Here is a 12,466-nt window from a genome sequence, read left to right on the forward strand (position 1 = left end):
AATAATCCGGTACTCCAACAATCGTAAACACCTGAAATCCGTCTTGATTTTTGAGTGTGTGATAACAAATACCTGAATCTCGGAAGTATTTCTTTTGAGAAAAACGTGACATGAGATGAGATGGGTCTCTGCCCTTCCGTCCAGTCTACGCGTGTAGGATAACGACGTTAAGATATACAAACAAACCTAAGATCTGAGCCTCGAATGAAGATCAATGACCAAATCCCAGCTGCACAAATCCCACAATCATCAAACACCAGACCTCGAACTTTGTACACGTACATAACACCCCCACCAAACACTTTTCCTCCGTAGTGGGGTGCACGAAGATTCTGCCAGCTTGGTGCAGAACCTACTCACCGCCTAGACTTATGCTCCTACCAACATAACGTACGGCCCGATTGGGTTTTGTATGGCAAAACGTCGGATCCTGAACGATTGATTGGCCACAAAAAGAGGCGGTGACACTTCTTTACGTCCTGCACCTTCGTACCTTATTTTCTATATATATTTTCCTCAGATATTTGGAGTGAATGAGTGAATGTAAGTGAATGACATCTCTTTTGATACTTTGAGGTGTGTGATCTTATTGGCTTTTAAGTATATTGATTTGGTTGGTGATTTGGGTGGAGTACTAGCGTTGCTATCTGGTCAAGTCTTAAATCATCTTTCATCTAATTGATAGTTTGGAAACTAATTCTAAACTAATTCTATGAAAACATCATACTTACTCTGAGGTTTGTAGATACGTCAATATGAGTTCGTCTGCGCAAACATACAATACGACTTCACACGAGCAAGCAATATCTAGGCCGCAAGACATAATTTGATCAATCGATAATTCTCATTCCATTCAAAATTATCTTTAACTACTAACACAATAGATGGCATCTCCCCCTCCTCCAACGTTACATATCCGACAAAAGCGCACGAACCGGCCCGCAGCCGAACAAGATTGTCGAAAAAAGATCATATAAGTCTGATCCAAAACAGGACGACGCTAAGCGACATGATTTGAAGAATAATAAGACGCCCTTTCGTCCCGATGCAGATGTAGAACCAAAGAGCTTTTATCTTAATAAGTGGTATCGTCCGTAAACCCAGATCCTTCAGCGCCGAGAATGAAAAAAGCAAAACAAAAAGTGGTAAGATAAAATAGTGGTGGATGCAAAAAAATGTAACCAAGAAAGGTATAATCATAAACACGTAAATATCATCAGATGATGCGAGGTAGAGAGACGTTTATGACTCGTGCTTGACCTCCATCAACTTCTCGAGGTCCAAACCGGTGAGATCGTCGGCGATCCAGGGACCTTTCTCTTCTTCCGTGGCATCGTGAAAAGCCTCGGCTCTGTTCATTGTCTGGACGTCAAGGTCGGTGACATATGCCTTTTCGTCGCGGAGCTTCAGACGGACTTCATAGTCGGTATCGAGCATCATGTCGTCTTTCCAGAGACGACGAGGTCCGTCAAATACGCAGAGAACACGCTTCTTCAACTTCATCTGGGAAGTTGGGCAGCCCCATGATGATGGGTAGTCCTTGCGCTTCTTGCGGCCTTTGGTATTCAAAGTATGTCCACCTTTGGAATGTGTCATTCCTCGGGACTTTTGCACACCATTCGCTGGGTTGCGATTCCCGCGCGACTTTCGGGACTTTGAACGAAGGGTGAAATCATCATCATTCTCATCGTCGTAATCTTCTTCGGTGTCCTCTTCTCCTGCGGAATACATGGTGGTGGTTGGTAGTTGATGGCTTGTGAGAGTGGTGTGAACGTCGTGATCCTGCTCGACTTCAGCAAGTCTTGCAGCGTTGATGGCCTCTGAAGGTTCTTCTTGTTGAACAATGCGGAGAACGCAATCGTCGAGATGCTCATAAAAGTCTTGAGCATTGTTGAATGTGGCGGAACAGGTGGAGCATTTGCCAGTAGCATCGGGTGCGTATCCAGAAAGTTTCTTGCCGCTGTTGAGACCGCCGGAAGTCTTCTTGCGACTATTGGGTGGAGTCTGTTCAACCGCGTGTACGGAAGTGAGATGTCTCTTGAAGACATCGGCGCGGTTAAACGACTTTTCAGCCGCTGATCCGGATCCAGGACAGAAACCACAAACCATTGTGCCTTTGTAATGCGTCAATGTGTGTCGGTTTTTGTCGTATTTTCTTGCGAAGCCCTTCACGTGGTAATCGCAAGTCTGGATTGGACATTTCTCTGGACGTTCGTTTTGGTGGGTCAACATGTGCGCCTTCAAGTCCTTGAATACCTTGCCACACTCAGGATATGTGCATCTTCCCTTCTCTTTGGATTCCTCGCCACTGTAATTACCATCTTGGCTGCTACATGATTGTCTTGAACCTGGAGATCGTTGGCGAGGTGGTGGATAAGGATAACCGTAGTGGGCATTCATATATGGGGATTGGGTATGGGCTCGGTGTGGTTGAGGGCTTCGGGACATCTGGGAAAGTGCAGGTGATGCTGGATATGTTGGTGGTTTGCACGTGTCACTGGATTGGATGACTGATGTTGGACGCGTTGCATACTGAGGATGTAAGATTGAAGGATCTAGAGCAGAATGTTAGTCAAAGAACCAGACACGAATGAGTATGCTCTATTAGAACTGGAAGGAAACCGACAAGATGATTCAAGAGGAGGTACAAAGTTTCCACTTGACTGAGAAAAGAAATGTGATTGATAGATTGGTTTCGGAGAGAACGATCGTGAGCTAGAAGAGACAGGAGAGCAGAGAGCTGCTGGACCCCGACCAGCGGAGCTTGAGGCGAAATGAGATGGATTGAATATTTGCGACGGCCGTCGCGAAGACGAAGGAGACCTTGAAAATGCAGACACAGGTGATTTGAAACACTCATCTACAAAACCCGCGTTCGTCGAAACCTCTTGCTTTGGCATTCCACTCTCAACCACCGAGGGAGTCGCTGGAGAAGATGCAATAGTAGACAAAGAAAGAGGGGCAGAGTTTGAAGACACCGAACCACGCTGATAAGATACAGTTCTAGAGATATTCTGACACTCACCAACAAAGCCATTTGGTTTGGCGGGGTTGAAACTCAAATCGAATTCTTCCATACCTGAAGGAGCGAATGTGTATTCGTTGCCATGTGTGTAATTGTCATATCCGACGATGGAAGGATTGAGACCGAGTCCTTGTGTCGCCCATTCGTGACTTGGAACTACGCCGTTATGGATTGAGTGAGGCGAGCCTACTGCTGATGGCGAAGCCGAAGGACCCGATGCCGTCGAGTAACTTGAAGGAGCTCCTCGTAGATCTGGTGATTCTAGGTATGGTGGCGCTTCGGTTGAATACATTGCTGTGCTTTGGTAGTTGCTGGTGACCGGAAATCCATCTTGCGTATTCGTGTAGGTATACGGAGAACCATTATCAACATTGAAGTTCTGAGCAGAGAATGGGAATGCTGGCGGTGAGAACATCGCTTGTGGATCTGGGTAAAGAGGAAAGTCGTGTTCTTCGTTTTCGCTCATTTGATTTAACATATTGTAGGTATGTGTTGCGAGGGAAACCATGTTGCTAGAGGTGTATGTGAGGGTGGCAGTGGTCGAATTTGGAGCCACTATTGCCTAAGTTTATTAGGATTGAGTTTAAGGGCCGACCAAGTTGGACCCGTACCTTATATTCATTTACTCCACGATGTCTGGGGACGGTCAACGAAGGATGACCTTGATTTGAGGTGTGGACGGTGTTGGTTTGTATAGTTGGTTGGTAACGATCGTCGTCGTGGTTGGCAGTGTCAAGCCTGGGGATGGTCGGCCTTGAAAGTGGGTGTTGATCTACTGTGATCTGAGACAGAGATAGACGCGAGTCCTTGATGATATATAAGTTCGGACTGGGAGATATGAGGTCGGCAAAAGAGGTACGGTTTGTCGAGATATAAGATTAAGTGCAATGCGGTCAGACAACTAGACGCTGATCGATACCTGGTTCTGGCCAAGGGGTCTTGTTGATCCGGGAAAGGCTCTGATATGTATGCTCAGGGCCACTGGGAGGAGAGTATTGGGTGGTGGAATAGGATGAGGCCTTTTTTTCGAATTGGGGGCACTGGCCGGGATATAAAATAATATTGGTCCATGGTCCATCACGGCAGGGAGACGGTCGTAGACGCGTCGTAGGGGAGTGCACCCAGAATGCGCAGTCGGCAAGAGAGCAGGGAACAGGAGACAGTTGACAGGGAGCGCGAGAGCAGGGACCAGCCAGGACAGGGGAACCGAGTTCGAACCAGGATGCGGGATATCATGGGCGATGGTCAGCCAGCGCCTCTTGAACCAGGCTTGGACCGGCGTGCACATGGGGTAAGAAAGTGGTTGACTCCAGGACTGGTGCTGGTGGTCGATTGGAACCTAAACGAAAAGAAGCCCTTGCTAAGCACGAGCGGAGTTCCACTCATCTGTCAGGACTCGCTGGATTCGGCCGGTGATTTTGGATGCCCCTTAAAGAGGCTAGAATAGCCCCTTCGTTCGTGTCACTCGCAGTGCTGCTCCTTCTGTGGCTGCTTCGAGTGCACCTGGGCAGCCTTTAATTCTTTAGTTAGTCTGCACGCCGAGTCGCGGGTGACTTTCTCGACAAAACAATGCTCTTCCAGTTAGTGTTCGCGCTCTCTCGATTAGTCTCGCCCGCTTCGATGAAAATTCGTCTTCGCAATCGTGCTTACGTGTGGTTGCTCTAGACAGTCTGGATAAATGCCATCGCATAACAACACGACTCTCCAGCTTGCCCATCTCGCCGTGGCTGCCAAACCGCATGGCCTGTTATCGCAAGTGACCGCATCTCGTGTTGCTGGCGACATCTTCCTCTCACCGTGAAGCTTCTGTGGAGCCTGCAGTGGTGATGTATGGCTGGTATGGTGGGCGGACCCAGCCCTATCCGCTTGGGACGTCCATCCAAGATTTGCCTGGCTCAGAACTCTCCAAAATGCTTCCCACAGGGATCGCTGGCAGGGGCCGACGTGCATCAACAAAGTGATTTGATACCGCGACGTCCGTCAGAGTCGGTCAGAAAGGCGGAGCCGTGCCATGACTGTCAGTTTGTGTGCTTTTCGGTGAGCTCAACACCTTACACCACAGAACATGGTGATGCGATGGCCTACGAAGACGTCGCAAAAGCCAAGTCTGTCTCAGAAAGCAAAGGCAGCAACATTTGACCCCATTCTATGTGGAGAGAACCGTTGAGTCTACTGGATCCCCACGCGAGTGTAAACGTTTTTGAGTGCCGCTTTCCTGCTACACATCATCCTTTGGGTCAAGATTAGAGCTTGTACCTGTGTCTCCATACTGACGGTATCGTGCATCCAGGCAGCGAGCAGGAACAGACATTCGAACCGTTCATGGGACGATTTGTGATAGACTCTAGAACGGTGGTCGAGTACAAGTTGGTCCCGCTCTGTGATCACAAAAACAAACCTTGGATCACAAATGCTTCAAATCCGTCGGCAGAGTCGAGACTGCTTGCGACCAGTACCACTCGCAATCGTACGTGGTACAGATCAGTAAATGTCTGGCTTTGTGAGGCTCTAACGGGAGGGGTCAATTGAGGTTCCTGGTGTAACTTTTCGATAAATACAATCATGGGTCGCGGTTCATTAGTCGCCGATCTAGTACGGGCGAATTGTCTTAGAAAGGAACAGCGAAGCGAAGAGACCAGGGCCGAACAGTAACTCTAAAATTTCCCCGCCCACTAGCCAGCAGTACGGATCTCCTACTGCTCAATCGAGGTAAATGAGATCTGCGACTCCACCCCCAAGGAGCAGATCATGAAGGAAACGTCAAGTATCCGGAGACGGGACAATAATCATTCTTCACCGTGTATTCTTGGTCATGTTCAATGATGAACAGCGATCACAATGATCTGCTCAATAATCCTGACGGAAGGAATGATCGTCAACCTCTTCACTGTAGCGAGAGATTGCCAATCTGAGCGCTACTGTATTGTCGTCCACAGGCTTCAAGATACAAAGGCATCGAAAGAATCCGATTCGACCAAACACGAAGGTAGGACAAAGTCATTGAACCACGTTGAAGTTTCCCGAGGATAGAGCACCCTTGGTTCTTCAAAGCTAGGTGACAACCTAGACATTAGTTTTGTATGTATTAAGGTTAATAATTTCGTGAGAGGGAACTCGGTGGACGATAGCGATAGCCTCATTTGAGGTGCACGAATCCAGCACGATATAGGGAAAAGTTACGAAGCTTTCCCCACGTTCAAACTCTGTACCACCACCACCAAGTCCCCGGTGGACACACACACAGCGTGGAATATTGAGTTTCCGGTATACACTCTCATCCATTGGCTACTTTACGGCAGGGTTACAAGTGCACGCCAACGCACGATATCGGTTTGGGTGTTGTTGTGGCTGGCATCGCTCGAAGAGGGATAGCTTCCGTGACGTCCATAAATAGCTTGGGTTACTAGCCTCCACAATCGGCACATGTGTTGGAGAGTTCACGATGCAAGGACTGCGCAAAGTGGCTGTGACCGCGATATTGCCAGCAAAAGTCAGTCATCATCCCCATACTGCGACGCATCTTGTTGAATGACGACTTTCTCATTTGCTCAATTCATTGTGATAAGCTTTGAAGCAGCTGCGTCATGATTGATCATTTTCGTGAAGCGGGTTTAGATATCGTGGCAGGTCATCGAAGTCATTTCATCCATGCTCCGAGTCGCTCGCCTATGGACAACAAATTTCTTCGTTGAGCCATTCAGAGGTCCGAATCACTCTATCAGACGGAGCGGGAACGGCAACACCCATCGAGATGCTTTGACGAGGCAGACTCTGTATCTAAGCGTTATCTAAGACACTCGACGTGGTGGTGGATTTGGGCAGCGGTAGTCGAACGGAAGAATAGGAGACTCTTGTGAATCATGAACTTGCACAACGTCCGCCAACCGAACACTCGAAGGCTTGCCCCTTTCTCCTGCTCCTCTCCATCACCCGGTTGGGGGCCGAAGGAATAATTCTTCATGCTATCCATAACCCTCGAAGGATTGATTGGGTGATCATGTGCGGAATCTGTGCAATGTTTCGCCTGTCGTAGATTTTCCTCCCATTTCGTCCAAACTAAAGTATGCGAATCCTGGACTTGCTGCACGATGTCGGATATGAGCAGCTCTTTACCTCAGCCTTATGGTCGAGAGAGCTCCCACAATTGGCCCAGACCCCCTGAGCACAATATTGCTGTGCCCGAAATTGGCGTAAGAAGCTTGTAGGGAAACGTGGGCTTCCTGTCGATTGAATGGCCCGCCAACTGCCTCAAACAGCAGGATGCGGTAACATGTTCTATTCTCGGAGACTCTTGCACGATCGCGTGCAGCAGGTCTTAAAAGACGGCACTTGACGTCGGAATTTCCAATGGAGCATCTGATAGAGTGCTGATTCAATATGTTTGGAGTTTGAGTTGACGCTCGATTGTTGTTCCTTCGTGGGCGTAAGCGATGAAGCACGTCGGTCCCTGAGCCCAAAATCCTAGCGGCTGTTCTAGGAGTGATTACCCAGGCCTTCCTAGTCAATCGACCGTCTCCCTGCCTCTCACAGGTGATCTGCCCTGAGGAATTGTATCATTTCGTGGGAGACTACTTTGCTTGCACAGACTAAGTTGCGGCTCATGTGATGGACAGTGGGGAAGTGTGAGGGTGAGGATGAGGGGTTGAACCAAAATGCGAGAAGCGAGAAGCACAGTAATTTAGAGCACGTTTTGACAGCCGGAAGGGCTCCACGAACCACCGGTTAGGTTATCCATCATCCCTACTGAAAAATAGCGAAAGGGTAATTCACGAACAAACGGTGTTGTTCCACGATGACCTTCTACGATGTACCAGTCTAAAAGATGACACGCAAATGGTCCGGAATCAGCCCCTAAACCAGAGGACTGGAAACCTGCCGTAAGTGATCAGAACTCAAAATGGCGTGACAAACCTTAAAAGGTCTTTGCTTATTCAGTTCCAAGCCCACATCAAGGGGACGATATGGCTGTGGCTTAAACGGGTGCTGTAGATATTTCCTGTGGTAACGAAGCCCGAATGGTTGCAGCACCTGCTGTGGCTCAGCACTAGAAATGGCGCATCTTTCCCCTCTTTGGGCTTCAGACTGTAAGGCTTAGGGTGGAGATCCGAGTCCAATTTACCGAACCAATGGGCTTTTCCTTAGTAGCCTTGGTCTCGGTCTCGCCGCCATGTTACAGAACCGATTTCTGTCCTGTGGAGAGATGATGGTTCCAGGCTTGGCGGAAGGGTCACCGCCAAATGCTTTTCTCACCCGTAGCGCAGCCAATGGCTGGCTGGAGATCTTCGTAGGGCAGAGTATGACAATGTCTGATCGTGGACTGTTGATGACTGCATAGAGGTCTGCAAATGAGGTGGATGAATCATACCTAAGCAGACAAGCGACGGTGAGTCCAACGGCTGTTATATATCAAGAGAGTCCGCAGTACATCCGGTCTATGTCAGGAAACGGTATATTGCAGAAGAGCGGACAATAAAAGGTGTAACGTTTCAACATGTGAAGCCTTTGTTCTGCTTCAAGATACCCGCCACTTCGACCTCACAAAACGACTTGGATGGAAATTGTATACGAAATGAGAAGTTTCCTTCAACCCTGGTGTACCATTGTATGTCGCGTTCGTTGTGGCATGCAAGAATGTTTCCAAATGGTTTGCATTTAGCCGACCATGGAAGCCATGAATAAGACCGTTTGATCTGACCACATAGGTCTACATGGTAACAGAAAAGAAATCATCAATTTTCACCTGTTTCCCGAAAAGGAATGTGTGCCCATGGACATACGAAACAAGTATGGTGTTTGCAATAATCAGCAATATAATGTGATCGTCTCGAGGGATTATTGATGGTAGCGATGAATGACCTGGAGGCTACTACTTGATGCTTGAGGGCAAGAATTAGCTGTTCATCTGCGTGTTCTGCGAAAGGAGGAAGGACGTGACGTGCCAACTATAGTCATGAGATAAAGTACCGGAGGAGAAAGGCAAAATAACCTCGAGGTTACAATTTCCCCGTTGCCTCCGTCAGTTGCGCAAATCCTGCGGCCCAGATTCCCGGAATCCTGAGGCGGTCTGACTGACATCCATGATAACGTGACATTCTCATATCTCTTGAAGGTCATACGAAACCTCATTCTGTAATGGCGCAAAGGAAGAAGGTACTTTTGCGTACCAAGATTAGCCGGGTGGACCTCCTTTTTCATCGCCTTTCCACTCTCCGCGAGCAGAAATCCAAGTACCGATTTTGTCTTCCTCGCGATGGTGTGCCCAGAGCCTTCTGTTCGCATGGCAATAGTTATCAATCCTGCAGCATGCTTCAATATTGGCCGACTTCATTTGCCAACACATGGGGCCAAAGTTTGCATGTCCCAGTCGAATGGACGACTTTAACCGTGCCATGCTTGGACCATCTTTTTACCCTGCAACCTCGTGTCGGAACCATCACAACATGGGCTCCAAACGGAGCAACATCGCACCGCTGCTAACGATATTTATTTTTGGCATCAACTTGTGATCTGTATCCTGGAATATTGTTCTTAATGTCCTCACAAAGTTTGTTTAAATGTCCGAAGGATCGTGGTCCAAGTCTACCGACATGGATTTCTTTTGGTGTTTATCGAGGTGCCTTAATCAAAAGGTTCCTGCAGTCAAGAAGTCGCGATGAGTCTCCGATTATTGGCCAGGTTGATGATGGATCAGATTGCAAGGACGGAGACGGGTCACCCCACGACGATCATCACACAACTGCAATGTCCATCAGTGCCAGGAGCAGCGCAGGGTATGCCGACAATATTGATGAAATGCTTGTTCTGCTTTTTTGGCGACTGGCGGATCTCCCCGCATCTCTGATGCTGGCGACCAAATGGAAATGAGGAAGGTGATGGAGGTGTGGGATCTGTCCAATAATAGCCACTACGCGGAATATTGCTCCAAATGAATTGTCGGGTGAGTCCATGCTGTGTCGCGGTAACAGCATGTGCTGGATCGATAACGTGCTGTGAATATGCAATGCAACTCAAAAGATGTGTATTTCTGGGAGAGTTCGAGGTCGGCGACTGCTGGCTGGGCTAGTATAATGTTTCATACGTGCTGCCACTTGCCAAAGTTAAGACAGGGAGGTGGGTTAATCCCGTAAGTGGGTAGGACTTACGAAGTTTAGACTTTGGAGGACTACCTAGGTACTGTATTCCAAATTACCTTTCGAGATGGGAATGGTTGCGATCCACGAGAGGCCAGGAAGAAGGATTGGTTTGCTCGTCGAAGAAATTTTGAAAAAGAGAGCTTCCTCCGTGCGGCTCTGCTAGATCTCCGTCTGACTGTCTTCGACATGATCTTTCCCCGCGCTTGGGCGCGATGCATTCTGCGCCTTTGGCCCTCTCATCTTTTCTGGGTTCAAATCCCCTTTCCCCTGCTTTCAAAGATTGTGATGTGTCTGCGCTAATCCGAAACACATGCACAAATCCCTGATATTTCCAAGGGAAGTTTTCCTTTTTTTCCTTACGGAGTACCCGTTAGTCTCTTCAGCCAATTACTAGCACCGCACTGCACCAAGGCGTTTCCCAATGCGGCCTCCACAAGCGATTTTGACATGTTTTAGGAAAGGCGCAGCGGGGAAGTCAATCACTGATCCACGGGTGGCCGCATGGCAAGCCATGATCCACTCATTATCGTTCCACCGTTCTGGTTGTCGTCGATTTGTTGGCGAGCGCGAGGTTCGAGGCCTGAGACAAGAATCGGACGATAGAGAGTTTGCCCCGTTGCCCAACGTTCTTTAGTAGACCTTCTAAGAGGTCAGAGCAAACGTTTGCAACAAGATTGCTGTATAATTTGCGATTCGCTGGCTGAATTACTTGCGGGTCGAGGTCCAGTGGTGCTGGCGATATCAACCAGTCAGTAATGTGATTTTTCAGGTTAGTTAGTATAGATTGCCACAACATCCTCGTGAATAGGCTATCGAGGTGCAATTGTAGAGTCACAGGTGTTGATTGAGGGGTAAAGGAGCCAAACTTATCACTCAAATTAGTTTTTGCTTTTTAAGGAATGAGTTAATTAGCGAATGGTCAGTATCAGATGGGACTAAAACAATAAGTCACGAATAACTGACAGTACCAGCAACGATACGCGATAAATGTTACTGCACAGATGTTGTTTGCTTGCAAAAAACAAATGATAGATACTGATCGCTTTCCCAGTTGATAAGATGGCTTACTGCCCCCCTCATGCATAAATGCTGGAAAGGTTTGTTTAAAGCCATAAACAAATGTGGTTGGTTTTGGAGAAATCCATGGTTACCGTCAACCAGTCAAGCCTTCGAGGTTGCGGCGCAGCGCATTAACCATCCAAAGTCCCAAGACAGATTGAGAACCACAGCTTTGGAAACTTTCTTGAAGGTTGTAATCCGATGAAAAGCATGGTACTGTGACCAATTGAATTGATTGAATTTGTAACTTCGAGATATGAGCTGTTGGTTCTCTTCTGCCCGATCTAGCGTCGATATGCAAACTGTATACAAGCCGCCCAGCAGTATTTTTATCAGCCTCCAGAAAAGGTTATCTCAACCCATCATCCGAAGCAATCGATTTAGGTCAGATCGAGTGTAGTTTGTAGTTTGGGTTTTCCGGCCATCTTAATCGGTTCTATTTAGGTGAATTCACAAATGGCCGCTCGCTTAGTACTACATTATGTGTATTTCCAGTTATCAACACGACCAACCTCTTATGTTTAACTATTTCCAGACCTGTTAACATGTCAAGAAAATATGTTCACAAATTAGGATGTATATGTACTTATTGACACAGCTCTCCCATAGATTTGTAACTCATTATTCTCCTAATGCTTCCTGATAACGTAATAACCACCTTTGATAAATACCATGCGCCTCTTATCCTTGTTAGTATCCATTTGGCTCGGTCTCGCTGCGGCACTTTCTTTCTCACGCACGCCTACGATTCAGCGGCGACAAATTCCTGGGTTTTCAGAGGATGAGATGAAAGAAATGCCTAACGTTTCCCCGAGAACGTATATAGACGTTGCATGCACTGATGAAGAGAAGCCAACAATCGAGTTCGCTTGGGATGAGGCAAAATTACTTGCAGATGCAGCAACTAATATCGTTAGCGGCTACGACTATAACTTGCCGTATACACAGTGGTTCGGTGATGATTGGAACGTACAGGGTGATCCCAAGGCTGAGGAAAGAGCTGAGGCTATTACCCATGCCTTTAATCAACTTGGAAAGCTGTTCAGAGGAGAGCCAAAGGATCACACATATTTCATATTTCGGTGTAACGATAAGAGGAAGGATTGCACTGGACAGACTCAAGCAGCCACCTGGCAGACAGAACGAAAGGATGGACAACACGAGTTACTCTATCAAAATGTCATTTTCTGTCCGGATTTTTTCACTGATAAGACACTAGGAGAACAGATTGCCAGGTAAAGAGATCAAG

At 47.6% G+C, this 12,466-nt stretch overlaps 2 protein-coding genes across 2 annotated transcripts; one reads left to right on the forward strand and one right to left on the reverse strand.

The window, feature by feature from the left end:
• Positions 1–1,242: 1,242 nt before the first annotated feature.
• Positions 1,243–3,533, reverse strand: GLAREA_05502 (C2H2 and C2HC zinc finger; the record flags this gene model as incomplete). The annotated part of the gene is made up of 2 exons (XM_008078791.1): positions 1,243–2,555; positions 2,627–3,533. The coding sequence occupies 2 exons, from the start codon at positions 3,531–3,533 to the stop codon at positions 1,243–1,245; spliced, it is 2,220 nt and encodes a 739-aa protein (XP_008076982.1).
• Positions 3,534–11,889: 8,356 nt separating this feature from the next.
• GLAREA_05503 (Metalloproteases (zincins), catalytic) lies at positions 11,890–12,456 on the forward strand (the record flags this gene model as incomplete). The annotated part of the gene is made up of 1 exon (XM_008078792.1): positions 11,890–12,456. The coding sequence occupies one exon, from the start codon at positions 11,890–11,892 to the stop codon at positions 12,454–12,456; it is 567 nt and encodes a 188-aa protein (XP_008076983.1).
• Between the last annotated feature and the right edge of the window lie 10 nt (positions 12,457–12,466).

The sequence above is a fragment of the Glarea lozoyensis genome (assembly GCF_000409485.1).
Source record: "Glarea lozoyensis ATCC 20868 chromosome Unknown GLAREA10, whole genome shotgun sequence".
Taxonomy (NCBI): domain Eukaryota; kingdom Fungi; phylum Ascomycota; class Leotiomycetes; order Helotiales; family Helotiaceae; genus Glarea; species Glarea lozoyensis.